We start from the raw sequence: 16400 nt of genomic DNA, 5'->3' as shown, positions 1-16400 counted from the left end.
AAGGATTTTAAAAATTTTATGTATCGTATCGATATGTATCGTATCGATCGGCTAAATTTAAGATACGTATCGGAGGGTATCGTATCGATATCGGAGATACTTAAAACCATGGTATCGGTACATACCGATACTCACCGATACGTATTGATACTCACCGATACATACCGATATATATCGATACTCACCGATACGTGCCAATATATACCGATACGTACCGATCGATACATACCGATACTCACCGATACGTACCAATACATACCGAAATGTACATTTTACCTCAATTTTATAATTTTCATAGTCGTATTGAGGCATATCGTATCGTATCGATGTGTATTGGTGGTGTGTTGATGCATATCGGTATGTATTGTAGGATATATATCGATACGAAAGGATTTTAAAAATTTTATGTATCGTATCGATGTGTATCGTATCGATCGGCTAAATTTAAGATACGTATCGGAGGGTATCGTATCGGTATCGGAGATACTTAAAACCATGCCTCCAATGCTGCTAAGGGTTGTGAAGAAACCCATTTTGGGTTGTGAAGAAACCCATTTTTCTCTGTTGTCGGAACACCTCCTCCTTGCGGCTGCTTCCAATTGCCGTCATCTACACCATATCCGATTCTTGGCAGGCCCCGTCTCCCCTTCTTCCCTCTATCTTTCTTCCTCCTGCGAGCACCTTTACTCCCTCAGTCTCTCCTCTGTCTACCAGAAGGGGGGCTCAACACGCTTAAATGATGACTCACCGGCTGCCGTGCATATAAATCAAGAACGGAGACAGAGAAGAAGGGGGCAGGGCTAGAGGGCTAGGGTTTCAAAATTAGTCGCTTGTTTCGTTTTTTGATCGAGAATGACTAAAAGGCTAATTATGACTTTTCTAATTTAAAACTAACAAGCTTCTAACGGTGTTAGGTTGGGTGGGTTTAAATGTAATAAGCGAAACCCGAAGGGGGAGGATATAATAAAGGAAAATGCGAGGGGAAGTGAATGTAAATTTCCCTAATAAGAATAATAATAATGGAATGGCATACCTTGCTTATAATGTTTTTAAAATGCTCCATCACAGAATTCTCAGATAGGACATGTTCATAAGTTTTGAAAGACTCCATGAGCTTCCTTATTCCTTTCTCAGTGAAAGTCAGCTGTGCGAGGCAATATGAAATATATTCCCACTGTTTGATATCTGCAACAATATGTTACCAAAATAATCCAAATGAATTTCCTGATCATTAGCAAGAAAGAATCATTACTCTAGCCTTTAAGGAAAATAAGCTTCGGTAAATCCAAAGAACTCAGCAATGCTGTTACCAATCAGCAGTTGGTTAGAACAAATTACTGTGGCTTGTATAATCAGAAAAAGGGACGGGGAAATAAATTCAGATTTTTTTTACTTAGGTTCTACTTGGTCCAGGTAAAAACAATGTCAAAAGGAAAATTTTCTATTAAAATCCGTATAAAAAGATTTTATTTTAGATTTTCACTTTATGTAATTTTTCACCTGAAAAAGAAACACAATCTTCGAGGGGGGAAAGAAGGGACATAGTTGATTTACTGAATAATTGACAATGAATTTAGAAATTTTTATCCTTAAGGGGGGAAGGGATTTGATTGCATGCAGCTGGAAGGGATTTCTACTTCCTGGCTTTTCTGCCATGTGACTTCCAAAATCTGTTGACATGTAGCTCATATTAAGGCTATGAAAAATGGTTGAAACAATCAAGTTTGTATGGAGAACAACAATTGAGAAAAGAGGGGGAAAAGCCTCATACATGGTGTGTCAAATCAATGAGATAGGCCACCAAATTTGAAATGTGGCCCATCCAAGGTATTCCCTATATTCAATAGTCAGAATGGTTCAATGACCATTCCCAAGGAAAAAAGTGGGTCATGCTTCCCTAATGAAATGGATATTTTCTAAGGTACTTCATTTATAGTCAATGCAGAAGTCTATAGTACAACAACAATATTTATGGGCAACAGATAGCTGCCTGGTTGTGTAGCCCCTGCATTAGCATGGGGGCCAATGAGAGCACGCAGAGGGGCATTTACATGGGGAGGAGGTGGCAGGGTGGTAATTTTGCATGCTCAGTGTCTGCAGACTCTGCACACAGGAGCTACGTGATCAGGCAGCGGCCCCTGCACCAGCGCATGGGCAAATGGGAGTGCATGTAGAATCATCAATAGAGCAGGCATTATTGCTTTCACAGGGGGGGGGTGGGTAAGTCATTTCACCCCCCCCATGTGTTTGGGTGCAGCCCCCACACTCCCCCACAGAAACTTTTTTCCCATATATATATATATATATAATAGTGATTAAGAGTTACAACAGCAGGAGGATGGGTTTTAGGCAGACTTTGATTGCTAATAATACTACCATTAATTAATCTAAAAAAATTTATTGCTTTTTCGTAAAGTATTATAGAACAGGCTACTTTATTAGTTTTGAATCTAATTGTTGAAGTGATAATATCATAATACATACTAAAATCACCTGTCACAACCAGTCATTATCACCATACAAAAATATATGTATAAACAAGCATCTCAATTGCTGGAGTTAATTAAATAATTATGCTCAAGCATCCTTGAAACTTTCATAGAAATGCAAGATGGCATGAATATATTTCATAAACATGACATATAAACAAAACTTTCATGTAAAAGGAGATGGATAAATAGAGACTACAATATTAAAAGCAAATGTACCTGTGACTCCACCAAACCTATTGCAAAGCTTTTCAACAAGAGCTTCCATTTGTTTGTCCTAACGGAAGTTCAAAGCACAAAGAACCTTGTCATAGGTTGCACCAAGGATGTATGTCTTCATATCAGTTAAGCCATACATACCTTCTTGATGGAACTTATTAAGAACTGCATAATGTTGCAGAAAGCGTCTTTCTCCAGGTTTTGAGTGGATAATCTACTGAGGATATCCGGAAGTAAATTATAAATTGGGTTGCTTCCTGCAGTTATAAAGAAACACCCGGTGTTATGTAGCAACCATGAGATATTTCTGAATATGCAACATCGTGATTACCTTTCTTTGATAGCTCTAGAAAGAAGAGTTTTGCCAGACTTGAAATCCTCTCATCCTCATCTTCTAACCGCACAGCCATTTCATTTATATAACCTTTCACCTAAGCAAGCAATGCTCCATTATTAGACCATTGAATCCACCACTGATGGAAGAAAAAAAGCATTTAGTCATCAGCAAGTTCTCAAACCTTCATCATGTCATTCAAAATGAGATGAGAAAGAACAAGGACAGCATTTTTTCTAACAGATGTTGAAGGGTCCCGTAGTCGAGCATACATGCTCTCAGTCCAGGGTTCTAAAAGATTAGGAAAACGAACAGCCAAGTCTCCCATAGCTATGATACAATTGGAACGAACAGTTTCCGAGGGTGCACTCTCCACAACCGTGAACAGAAGTTGAAGATTTGCTTCACTGAAAATTCCATTAGTTAGATTTCAATTTTATCTTTCTTCTAAATCAGTAACACACCCCAAGGTCTTACCAAAAAACTGAATCAATAGCCATAAACCGACAGAGTGCAAGCATTCCAGAAGCCTGAAGTTCTGGGTACTGAAAAAGGCATAAAGGCCATTTGGCATGATGAGTTTATGAAAAGGACAACATTTTCCAACAATTAATGAAAATAACCAGGTAATGTTTTCAGGAATTATAGATTATAGACAGGATACATGTAAGAATGGAAAAGAAAAGGAATGAAAGCCAGTCACCTTTTGCATCAGACTAAAATTTCTGCAGAGCTTTGACAAGAAAGGTGCACAGTGTCCTATTAAGCACTGTCCAGAAGAACCACCAGATATAATTTCCTTTTCTGCATTTTCAGCAAGTGCATCAAGTGCCATATCTTCAGAGGCAGCAAGACCTAGTTCAGCATTTATACTGTTCTCCTGTAGATCATCTCCAAAGGATATGATCACTGAACTCAAAATACAATTAAAAATAAAATAATTTTTTTTTAAATGCTTTGTATTGCATAAAAGCTAGAATTTCTCGACAAAGGGATTCCATTAATAGAATCAATATCTCAATTCCTATTCACACCTTCATAGGAAGCTCATTAACTTCTGTACAATCACCCTGAATATTCTCAGAAATGGGTCCAGCCTTTCCTTTCTTTGCTTTCTGTTTCTGGATCTTCCGAACACACAATTCGATGTACACCAATTGATTAAGGGCAACATGACTTATAATAAATAAGTATCTACTGAGCTTTGTTACTTGCATGGTGGAAAGGATGTTGTTCAAGCTGCCAAAGTCAGTATCAATTGGGGACTCATCTCCTCCACTACAATCAAATACAGCAAGAAGAGACCTTTTCACCACATTAGCAGCAAAAACTTCAGGTGTTGGATGAATGGAATATATAGCACTTATCGCCTTATCTGCAAAAGAATACCATATGCTTTCTGGCAACCAAAAACCAGTGATTAAACTTTGTAAAGTTCCAAATACTCGACCTCCACTATTTGACAAAAGCTTTTCCTTGTCATTCTCAGACAATCTTTGAAGGGCAAGGCATGCTGTTCTGGCAAGCAGGCGATCCTCTTTTGCCCAACGACCAAACCCAATGTCAATAATATCCTGAAGGTGGGAACCAAGAACACCAGTAGAAGATTTAGCTGCCATGCACAGGACTGACAATGCTCCACGGCTTTGCTCTGCTGTGACTCCACTAACATTGAAGCTAAAATAATCCCACAAGGCCGATATCTGGCAGAAAAGAGAGAGAAACGAAGAATACTTAAGGATGTCAGAATCAAATGCACAAGAACAGGATGCTATATCTATTAATGAATGCCCCTACGAGAAGCATAATAGACTATTCATTAAAAACTGACATTGCATATTTATCGCAAACATTTACTATGTAGCATGGCACCAAAAATCTGGAACACTGGTTATTCTAGTGGACTCTTTAGAAGCAATAAGATAAGATGAAGTTCAAGCTCATCACATCGAGGAGTCCAGCAAGATGAAATATGCAGCTCATAACAACTATATGAAAAACGGTAACACCTCATTTCACCCTTCTCATTATCACCATCCTACACAGAATGAAAATTGGTTAAAGTCTTCAGTATCTAGTAACATACCTTTATAAACAATGCTATGGTTCTCAGATACTAATGACTGACATGAGGCCTTCTTTGTATATCATGCAATTATTCTATAAACATGTCTCTGTTCGGACGTAACACAATATTATACAGGGGAAAAAAGCCACTTTTCCCTCCATAAGGGTGAGGAGTAATAAGCAAATCAAGCCCCTATCCTTCTTTTATCTTTGAATTAATACATGAACCTTACATATCACAAATAAAAATCAATTGAATTTTTACGATTTGCAGTTCCCACATTATACATTAATAACATCATTGGATAAAGCATTAAAGCCTCAAAATTTATGCAGCTTGAGTTATGGATTACCTCAGCAACTAAGTAGCATTTCTTTTTCAAGAACCCACAGGCGAAGTACAAAACACTTAGTCGTAAAAAAACAATTTTCCTTGAGAAAAAAACAGCTGAAACATTTCATTTTAGCCAGGAAAATGAAGCATGGATGGTACTGAACGGAAGGGGTTTTCTGGACAGCATGACCTGAAGAGGTATCGTTTGATGGGCGGCGGCATACCCATCCAATTTAATTGGAAAGCTTTCCCTCTTTCTAGGTTTCAACCTCTGCATCTCTAATGCATTTCTTCACCACTACCCTTCCTTTTCCCTCAATCAGCAACTTTTCCAGTGGCAACCACAGGTGACCAACAACCAGTGATCTTCTCCTGTTACCATTTCGTTGGCAAATGTCTCTGTTGGTGCTTCTTTTTTCTCTCCGGGAAATTGGTAAGAAAAAATTCTGTTAAACCTGAAAGCTTAAAACCTTAAACTCCATGAAACTCTAAAGCCTAATGATGGAGGGCCCTTAAGGAAGAAGGGGAAAATTAGAATAGAAGGGGAAGGAGGGGATCACACAATCAGACATTGCACAAATCCAACCAAGGAGGGAGAAATATCATTAAGGGGGTGGGGGAGAATCACACACTGCCCTAAGGCTCTCAAGCATTAACTGAATCCATCATTCTTCAAATCTAAGTAATTAGATTACATTAGCTCCTCTATATAAAGAGGGCAGACTAGCAGTCATAACCTAACTAGGAGTTAGACTCCAAGTAAGACTAGACTAGAACTCCAACATGGAGTAGGTAACACGAAAATCAACACCAATCGATTAATATCCATCTATGACTATATGAAGTCACCATCAAAACCACGATTGAATGCTATGAAATTCACGACGCGAAATTCATAGGTGAAGTAGTAACTCAAAAAAATAAAAACCGATCGGTTCATTGAGGAGATCAACTGATTTAAATTTTTTCACAAGTTGATCTTCAACTTCCAATGGTGCCATCTCATCTTCTACCACCGGTGATTCATCTTCTGCTTCGTCTACCTGTTGTTCAACGGCTGAGATCACATAATTGAAGGTAGAGTGTGCTTGGATTTTGATGTCCGTGCAATGTCGTCGGATCTCATCGAGCTTCACTTGCATCAATTGCATTTGTTGACGAATATCCAATAAAAGATCTAGATCCATTAGCCAAGTTTGCTTGTTGGAATCACTATGGATAGATGCTCAAGGCAAGGAGTGAGTGGTAGAGTGGTAAATAAATAGATGTTAAGGAGATGATGGCAGAACTGTAAATATGGAGGTTCGACTTTTTTTCTGGTGTCGAAACCCTTGAAAAGGGGCTCAATCAAAGGAAGGTGGAAGAAAGAGGGGGGCGGTGAGACACAAGGGTTGATTCTGTCCAAAGAAGACAAAATCATTTTTTTTTATTATTAGTATTATTTTTTTTTTTTAATCGAAGGGAGGGAAAAAGGTAGGGTTTAGGGAATGGGAAAGGGAATAGGGATAGAAAGAAAGTTGTGTGGGAGGTGGAAGGGCTACTGTGGGAGGTGAAGGGAGTTGTGTTTCAGTAGAGCAAGGGATCCTTCGGCTCTGATACCAAATTGATGGAGGGGCCTTAGGGAAGAAGGGAAGAACTAGAATAGAAGGGGAAGGAAGGGATCACACAATCAGACATTGCACAAATCCAGCCAGGAAGGGAGAAATGGCATAAAGGGGGGAGAATCACACATAGCCCTAAGGCTCTCAAACATTAACTCAATTCATAATTCTTCAAATCTGAGAAATTAAATTACATTAGTTCCTCTATATAAAGAGGGCAGACTAGCAATCATAACCTAATTAGGAGTTAGACTCCAAGTAAGACTAGACTAGAACTCCAACATGGAGTAGGTAACTAATTAGTCATTCACTAGTAGGGAAACCTAAACTGACCAAAAACTAAAATAACAAAGGAAATAGACTCAAAACAGGACTCTAACTAAGCTAATGAATTAAATCTCGTTTTCCTACTTTCTACCCATATTTTAGGCCCATTACAAAGAAAACCAATGGGATCAAAGGCCCAACACATACATGACCCAACCCAAGGCTTATTTGCAATAAAATAAGCCCATTAAGTGACTTATCTACATCACCTAAACTCATGAAACCTTAAAGCTTAAAGTCCATCAAATCTGAAACCTTTGGAACCTAAACTTGGAATTGTTAGAGAATAAACCTAATCTAAAAGGAAGTACTCTCAAGTCACTGGACTTGCAAAGAGAATGCCAATGTTGCACAGTCATAGCCAAATTTGCAAGAGTTACAGAGCAGATAGGGGGGGATCAAAGAAAAAGGAGGGCCATTAAATTGGACGGCTCTAACAGTACTTATCAAAAGATGCCACTCCAGCTATAATAGTCCAGAAAATTTTACACACAAGTTATCTAAAGGAAACAAGCTCCTCTCTTTCCTTTTGCATTTCAAGTTGTATGTCGTATAGCTTAATTTAATTCTGTTGTACTTTATTTATCTGTACTTTTTGAAGTTCTTATATTAAAGAAATGTTCAAAAATCAAAAAGTATCAAAATATCATTTTGGGAGCAAACCAAGTCACTGAGCAGAAAAGTAGCAATTTAGTAGGGAGCAGTATTAATTCAATTCCATGTGACAGGACATTCTGGAAGTAGGTGTCTGAAGTCAACATCCAGAGCTTAATGGTGATGACACAACCAGGATGAAACAAAACCCCCACTTAGTTACTGGACAACATCATAAAAGCCACCATAACAGAAACTCCATTCTGAGTGAGCTTTGTGCAAGAAGCAGAAAGTTGCAAGACCTAATCATTAAAAAAAGAAAACCTAAATGCATTCCTATATAAATACATGCTTCAACAAAGAATAAAATCCTAGATTATTAACAGCTCAGGATTAAGCATTTCGGTTATAACAAGAAACAAGACTAAGCTTTTCAAGAAAATTGTACGGAAGGCCTGTTGAGCACCTGTTGGCAGAAAGGGCAGTAATCACAGTGAGCATTGAGTTATTTCTCCCCCCCCCCTCCTTTGGAGAAGTGTTCAGACTTCAGAGCACCATGGAGCTTGTCACTGCCATTATTTTCATCTTTTGTGAATTGATCCTAATATTGCTAAATGACCTGCTTCAAATTTCTCCAAGTTCTGAATGATTGTAGTCTATCAAAATCAATCAAATAGAGCTCTTCTCTCATGACTGAAAACTGTCCCATAAAGTAGAAGGTGGTTCAAGTAGAAATTCTAACTAATATATGGCCCTAATTCAATCTTCATATAAATGTAGCAAATATGCATAGATAGAGCCGATAGTTACCAACCAAAGATAAAGGCACTTCGTGTCACAGTGGTGTTGGCTCCACAGAGTCACTTCTGGTCTTTCCACATGATCAGACTAGCCAGTTTCTTTGATATTTATACTCATTTTGTTCCATTAGACCATTTGTATCTATATGCATCAGGATCCCAATTCATGGATCTCTCGGCTTGAGAAATAAGAGGATCAAACCATTTCTTCTGACTCTTTCAAATTCGAGAAATGTTGTTGATCGTATATTTCATTATAGTTCTATGATTCAGAGTATCAATTCCTATTTGATCCCTTTGAATTCCATATTCGAAGTTGTGATCAGATCTTATCATTAAAAAGAATAGATTCGAAACATTTCTTATGTATCCATAGGTGCTATATTGGATTTAAGTCAGATTTCAGATCAATCTATACTGATTGACTGCCTCCCCTGGATAGCATATTCCATTTGAACATATAACTTTAAAATTAAAACATAGCTAATTTTTATTTTATCCAGAATCATGTTTATTCACCTTTATTTCTTTATTTCTCCTAGTCGTATTAAATGCTTTGGTGCCTTCATATATCATAAAGATATAATGCAAGCCTTCAAATGAATATTAGCATGGAATGTCCAGCAAGAAAGTAGTTTTAGATTCAGGATGCTAGGGGAAAGGCTTGGCTGTAACAAGACACTTTCAGAGCAACAAAATGTTGTATCTTACAAGTTGCATCAGTACAGAGCCATATGAAACCATTGCAGAGGTAAAATTTGAAGGGATTCAGTACAAATTGGAATAAAAGGAAGGACCAAACTCTACCTGAAGCAGGTTAATGTCAAATCTATGGACCAACAATTCTAAACTTTCACATACCCATAAACACAGTACAAATTTTCATAAGAAATCCACTCAACATCAACTACTGCTTGTTACATAGTCTAGCTTACAGTCCAAATTCTTCTCTGGAATTGCATTAACAGAATTGTAATAATATTAACATTAAAAAAAAATTGTAATAATAATTTCATTAAATCCACGTAAGAGTATAGGAAACAGCTTGATTCTGATGAAATCAGTGGAAAATATTAGTTTCTAATTCTGAAGATGAGAAAAGTAAAAGAAAAGGAATCATAAGGAAATAACTAACTCAAAGATAAAAGGTATAGAACCATACCGTGCTATTAGAGATATCACCTTTGGACACCAAAGCATCAACCAGTAACTCTAGCGCCGCAAGATCACCAATACTTGAATCAACTGCAAGGTTCAACAGATTCTTTGCAGTTTCAGTGGGACCTTTCTTTACGTATATGGCAATAAATGCACTCTCCACAGCTTCATATATGGATTTGTCCTGTGAAAACACCTGAACAAAGAAAAATATGTATAAACCTGCTTGGCAATGCTCCAACTGCATATTAGGTAACATCGAGAAACTACTAATATCCTAGAAAAAGCCAAGCCAAATATAATCAAGGTCACATGCATTACCAAAGGCAGCATCTTGCGCAGACAGGCTTCTGAGCCATCAATTTGGAACTGTCTGCACCTCATTAGCAAGAGGATTGTGTTCTCAACGTCAGTGGCAGAAGACGAAGCCATCAGTTGAACAAGAGTAGGCATTGTAGCCGATATACACTTTGAAAACCTCAGTCCTGCCTCCAATGATGCAACCAGGGCCCTTGTCTGTTCCAAGTTCCCAACATCTAGCACAGAAGAATCCTGCGTATTACCATCTTCAACATGAGGTAAACTATCAGCGACACTCTCTTGCTGCTTGGCAGCCTCCCCCTCAGCATTTACATGGTCAATCTCACCATCTGTTTCATCAGCATCATTCTCAGATGGTATCCCATCCAAGACACTCTCAACGGGGACAGCTGGCTCCAGCTCTTGTAATCTCTCCTTGTACTTCTCTAATGTAGCCTCAAAGGAGGGAATACGAAGTTGTGGCCCAAATGGGTTATGCTGCAACATCATGATAAGTAAATGCAATGCAGATTTTCTAACAATCGCACTCTTATCTTCCAATCTCCCAGCAGCAATCACAGCAACTTCATTCCACAAACCAATGGAGACAGCATGATCTTCACATAGCTCAGCCCACACCTGAAGCACCCGACTCCTGGTGTAGGCTGAAATATCCCGACACCGTTCAAGCAAGATTTCTAACATAGCTTGCTTGGTACGTAGCCAGACGGACTTGGAACTTACTTCGCCTTCAACATCCTTAAATGCCTTAGCAACCAACTTTCCCAACGCTCCTACAAGAGCATTCCTTATTTTATAAGATTCTCCACCAAAGTGAGGGATCAAAATTCCTATGTTAGTTGACATTAACCTAGGCAGCTGGTCAGCAAGCTCTACAAGGAACCGCCCAATGTTCTCTGCCCCAACAGTGTCCCTTACATAATCTTTTGGGTTTGTCCGCCCTATCTCCCTGATCAGAGCAACTGCCAAGCTACCATCAGCATACTTCTTCTCAGCCCCAGCAGCAGTTTCAGCCATATGAGTCACAACGAAATCACATTTGTGGATGAGGTGCAGGATTGAAGCACATGATTGTGCTGTATAATGATATTTAGTTGCACATGTACCAATAATACGACACAGAGCATCTTTGGTGTTCGAGTCCTTCAACAGGGCCGCATTTTCAAACATGGAGAACGTGTTTCTACAGAAATACATGGTAAGCAAATCAAATTAAGACAGGCATAAACAGCCAAATACCCATAAAAATGTACTAAGGTTAACTACTCAACTTACTTTACAACGAAAGACATATAATTCTCATCAGGATCTGTTGATCCAAAGAGCAACCCGAGGTTGATCTCCAGTGAATTAGCAATTAGACTAACAATCCGACCCCTCTGCGGTTCCCAATTCCACGAGGGTGTAGAACGTTTCTTTCGACCACTTGCTGCAACCTAAACCCACGATCCAGAAAACTAGTAAAAGAGGTTCCCAACATAAACCGTACAAATGAATAAAAAAAAAGAAATAAAGAAGAAATCACCTTTGAATTGTTGTTGTTAGAGTTTTGGTTGGATTCCACGGCGAGGACGATATGAAGTAGAAAGAAAGTATAGATTTTGAAAGCGTTGCGATGAGAGGAGACACGGTCAAGGACAGGCGTATCATCCTGAGGGATTCGCGAGAGTGAATCGACATTGGGAAGAAGAACACTGAGATTGGACCGGAGACTCTCCACGAGATTCAACTTGCAAGGCGATGTGAGAAGAGAAAAATCCCTGACGAGGGAATACACTCGATCAAACACCTCTTGTTCCTCCACGCAGAACAACTCCTTGTCGGATAGATCGAACGAGACCCCTTTTCAAATCAAATCAAAAGAAATTTGAAACAATTAAACACGTCTTTAGAATTTTGAAGGGGGATATCGTGAGGAACATAACCATCTGAAGTAAACTGACCTTTAACGAACTCTTCGAGTTCAGAAGGACGAAGAGAGCTTATATCGACTGGGGTTTGAACGGAGAGACGATCGTCGTCGCAGTCCGCTTCGAGGTCACGAAGATTTGGCGGGAATATGAAAGCAGGAGCCATGGAGAGAGAGAGAGAGAGAGAGAGAGAGAGCTGCAGAACTCACATGGAGAGTGGAGAAATGAGGGGAAACTATTTGGCTTCTTTAGTTCAACAATTCAAATGTAAAGCGAAACCTGAGGAAAGCGGGAGATCTGGCTTTCAGCACGGTTCAAGGAATAAGGGTCGGATTCAAAATCCGCGATTTTGAATCGCTGGTTCGATTCCAACCGATCTGAACCGTCGATTTTAGGCCATTTTAATCGATTCCGATCTCTTGAAACGTGGTTCCTGGAAGGGCCCGTTTGTTTAGGGGGCAGTTCGGGGTGGAAAATGTTGTCAATATGGGACCGACCCCAGCAGCTTTTGGTTGGAAAGAGATGGAGAGAATGAGAGGGAAAGAGGGAAAGAAGATCGGTAGCAATCGGAGATTAGGGCCTTCGTCCTTCCGAGTCAATGCATCACTGCTACTGCTTGAAATTGTGTACAGATTAGGAAACGTATAAATTAATTTTGCATCAATGCATTATGTGGAGAAGCTCCTTCAGACTCTTCATCACTACTATTGCTTGAATAATCATCCACATCGATGCATTCTGTAGTGTTATATGATTCAAAGCTCCCACCAATTCTTTCCCAGTAATTTTTGGTAGAGCCTATTTGTTTAGAGGGGTTTTGCTAGGGTGGGATTTAAGGGGTGGGATAGTTGTGCGAACTATTCCACACCAATGGGTTGTTAGTATGTGATACGGCCAAATTGACTGTCCAGTAGGGTAAGGACACGCGTCGCCCACTTGGACACGTGTCACCCACCTGATAGAGTCTGCCAGGACTCTACCACGTCAACCGCGTGAAGAGAATATCCCCCACGAAGGGGTAGGACGTATCGGAGTAGGACTTTAAAAGGAAAAGAGGTAGACTCGAGGAAGACTCCTCCTAGGAAAGAGGAAACCCTAAACCCTAAGAGCTATATAAGAATGCCCGGAAGAAAGGGAGAGGTAAGCATCAATACCCACACCATTACTCCTATAATAAAAATTATGTGGCCAATCCCTAACTTGAGTGTCGGAGGACTAACCCTGGACAAAGCTCTGGGCCTCTGCCGTCTGTGCTTGTGCAAGGTCAGCTCATACGGATTTTTGGCAGCAATAGATTGGCGTCGTCCGTGGGAATGACAGTAATGGTGGGGAGAACCTATAATCGCAAGAAGACGAGAGCAGCATCGAACATGAACATGGGGGAGGAGGAACCTTCAGCAGGGCACCCTCCCTCGATGGAAATTGGACGAGAAAGGGGGAACGATGACTGGGAAGGTTCCTTGAGGTACCAGCGTTCGACTGGATATTCAGTGCGTGGAGATAGTAATCCTCTGCCCCCTCTTGGAGCGCAGGAATATGTGACGAGGGAGCAGTTCGAAGCCCTCCAGGACAAATATGACCGAATGGCCGAGGCAATGAAGGAGGTCTCCAAAGCTATCTCCCAGAAGACCAACGGAGCACCGCGAGGCCCCCATATCCGGTATGAGAGCTCAAGACGAGGATCGGAGCAGTACAGGATCGATAAGGTCTAGTCATAATCCTCGAAACGGAGCAATGAGGGAAAGTCTCACACCCAGGGGAAGGACGTGGCGTGCCGTCGAAGACCGACATGGGGAACCACGCCAAGGAGATGAGCTGAGACACGAGGACTCGAGGTTAAAGCAGATGATCCTGGACCTGAAAGATGAGATTAAGAAGGTGGCAAAAAATTAGACGGGAGCCCGCGAGCCAGACTTCACTAATGACACGGCCCTAGGTGATGATGACACATACGACGGGTCTGGGGACCCCGTCGATCATCTGGAAGGCTTCAAGGTCGCCATTCAGTTCCATCGAGTCTCGAAAAATATTATGTGTCGTGCCCTGCCATTGACGTTCAGAGGAGCGGCAAGGCTATAGTATAACCATCTGTCGACGAAGTCGATCCACAGCTTCAGCGATCTAAGCTACTTCTTCGTGAAGGGATTCTCCAGTAGCCAACCCCTTCAGAAGACTACGTTGAACTTGACCAACGTTAAGCAACATGAAGGAGAATCGCTGCGGAATTACATGAAGCGCTTCCAGGCAGAGAAGATCACGATCAGAGGTCTGGACCCGAAAGAAGAGTTCACAGCCCTGCTGGGAGGCATCAAGGATAAGGAGCTGAAAAGGTCTTTGGCGAAGCATACACCGAGGAACCTGGCCGAGCTGAGAGCTAGGTGCGATAAGTATATCCAGATGGAAGAAACCCTCCAAGCTGATGAAGAAGCGGAAAGGAAGACGGGAAGGAAGAGGACCTCAAGGGCCGACGACAAACCCTCCGAAGAAGGCAAAAGACGAAAGTCTGAGCGCGGACGGGCACCAGTCCACCAAGAAAGTTTGAAAAATATGCACCCTTGAATCGGAGATGAACGGAGGTACTGATGTAGATAAAAGACTCCCCGGATGCCAGGGCCATGAAGTGGCCTGGGAAGATGGGACGACACCCCGAGAGACGCAATATGGACAGATATTGCCACTTCCACAGAGACCACGCCCACGACACCGAAGACTGTTGGCACCTTAAGGGGGAGATAAAAGGAATGATTCGAAGAGGATATCTAGGCCGATTCGTGGACCGCGAAAAGGAGGATGCCCAAGATGGTAATGACCGTGGGGATAATCGTCGGAGAGATGGCAGAGGCCGCTATGAAAGAAGGGGGCCTGCCCACAAAGGCAATCAGGAGCGGCGAAGGGACCAGACACCCGAGGGAGCTGACCATCACCTCTGAGATGAGAATAAGAGCCCAACCAGAGTTATAACGACCATTTGTGGAGGCCTAGCCGCTGGAGAAAGTTCAATCTCGGCCAGGAAAGCAAAAGCTTATGCGAGAAGCGTGCATGTGGCTGAATGGTCAAACAAGAAGGCGAGGACGGGGACAGTTATTTCCTTCTCAGACAATGATCTGGAAGGGGTGCGCACCCCGCACGACGATGCCCTGGTAGTCACCATGACCATAGCAGATTGCAGAGTGAAGAGAATATTGGTGGATAACGGCAGTTCAGCTGATATTCTGTTCCTTGAGGCTTTCCAGAAGATGGGCCTGGACGAGGGAAAGTTGAAGAAATTCGAACACCCGTTGCAGGGATTCTCTGGCGTCCCAGTAAAAGTGGAAGGATCAATTAAGTTGCCAGTAAGAGTCGGCACCGGAGATCGCCAAGTAACGGTCATGATCAACTTCCTGGTAGTAGGCATTACCTCAACGTACAACGCCATACTAGGGAGGGTCGGTTTGAACCTACTAAAGGTTGTCGTCTCCACACCCCATCTCAAGATGAAATTCCCAACCAAGAACGGTGTCGGGGAATGTCGAGGCGATCAGGAGGCATTCAGGAGGTGCTACGCCACCATCTTGTGGGGAAAAGAAAAGGCAGGCGAGGCGCTCCCGATAGAGGATTTGCGCGATGATTCCAGTTACCAACGGGGGGAACTCGTTGAGGATATGGTACAAGTTGAGGCCGAAGAGGGGGATAATGCTCGGTAATTCCAGATCGGGGCTACAATGCCAAGGCAGCAACAAGAAAAACTCGTATCATTCCTCCGAAACAACTCTGACGTCTTCGCTTGGTCGGCTTCAGACATGCCTAGATTAGACCGAGGAGTAATAGAGCATCATCTGAATGTTAACCCGATGAAGAAGCCGGTGCAACAGAAGAAGAGGACTTTTACCCCCGAAAGGTAGCAGAAAATAGACGAAGAGGTAGAGAAGTTGCTGAAGGCCCAGTTCATCCGCGAGATCCAAACCCGGAGTGGATATCCAACGTAGTGATGGTCCCGAAGGCAAATGGAAAGTGGAGGATCTACATCGACTTCACCGACTTGAATAAGGCCTGCCCGAAGGATGTATACCCCCTGCCGAAGATAGACCTCCTCATTGATGCCACGGCAGGATATGAGGCGCTGAGCTTCATGGATGCATACTCAGGGTATAATCATATCAAGATGTCAGAGGTTGATGTCCCAAAAACCTCCTTCGTGACCGAGGGAGGACTGTACTGCTATGAAGTCATGCCCTTCAGGCTAAAAAACGCAGAGGCCACCTATCAA

At 41.6% G+C, this 16400-nt stretch overlaps 1 protein-coding gene across 1 annotated transcript in view; it reads right to left on the bottom strand.

The window, feature by feature from the left end:
* LOC122085290 (condensin complex subunit 1) overlaps positions 1-12401 on the bottom strand; it is a gene marked incomplete at its 3' end in the record, with an annotated part of 14065 nt that extends 1664 nt beyond the window's left edge. The window contains 13 exon segments of the mRNA XM_042653761.1: positions 1034-1185; positions 2709-2766; positions 2850-2965; positions 3040-3139; positions 3227-3449; positions 3520-3587; positions 3746-3922; positions 4077-4745; positions 9928-10119; positions 10245-11427; positions 11520-11680; positions 11770-12086; positions 12188-12401. Coding sequence (XP_042509695.1) covers positions 1034-1185; positions 2709-2766; positions 2850-2965; positions 3040-3139; positions 3227-3449; positions 3520-3587; positions 3746-3922; positions 4077-4745; positions 9928-10119; positions 10245-11427; positions 11520-11680; positions 11770-12086; positions 12188-12320 — 3549 coding nt within the window.
* Between the last annotated feature and the right edge of the window lie 3999 nt (positions 12402-16400).

The sequence above is a fragment of the Macadamia integrifolia genome, chromosome 1 (assembly GCF_013358625.1).
Source record: "Macadamia integrifolia cultivar HAES 741 chromosome 1, SCU_Mint_v3, whole genome shotgun sequence".
NCBI lineage: Eukaryota > Viridiplantae > Streptophyta > Magnoliopsida > Proteales > Proteaceae > Macadamia > Macadamia integrifolia.
This window is presented reverse-complemented; position numbering and strand designations above follow the sequence as displayed.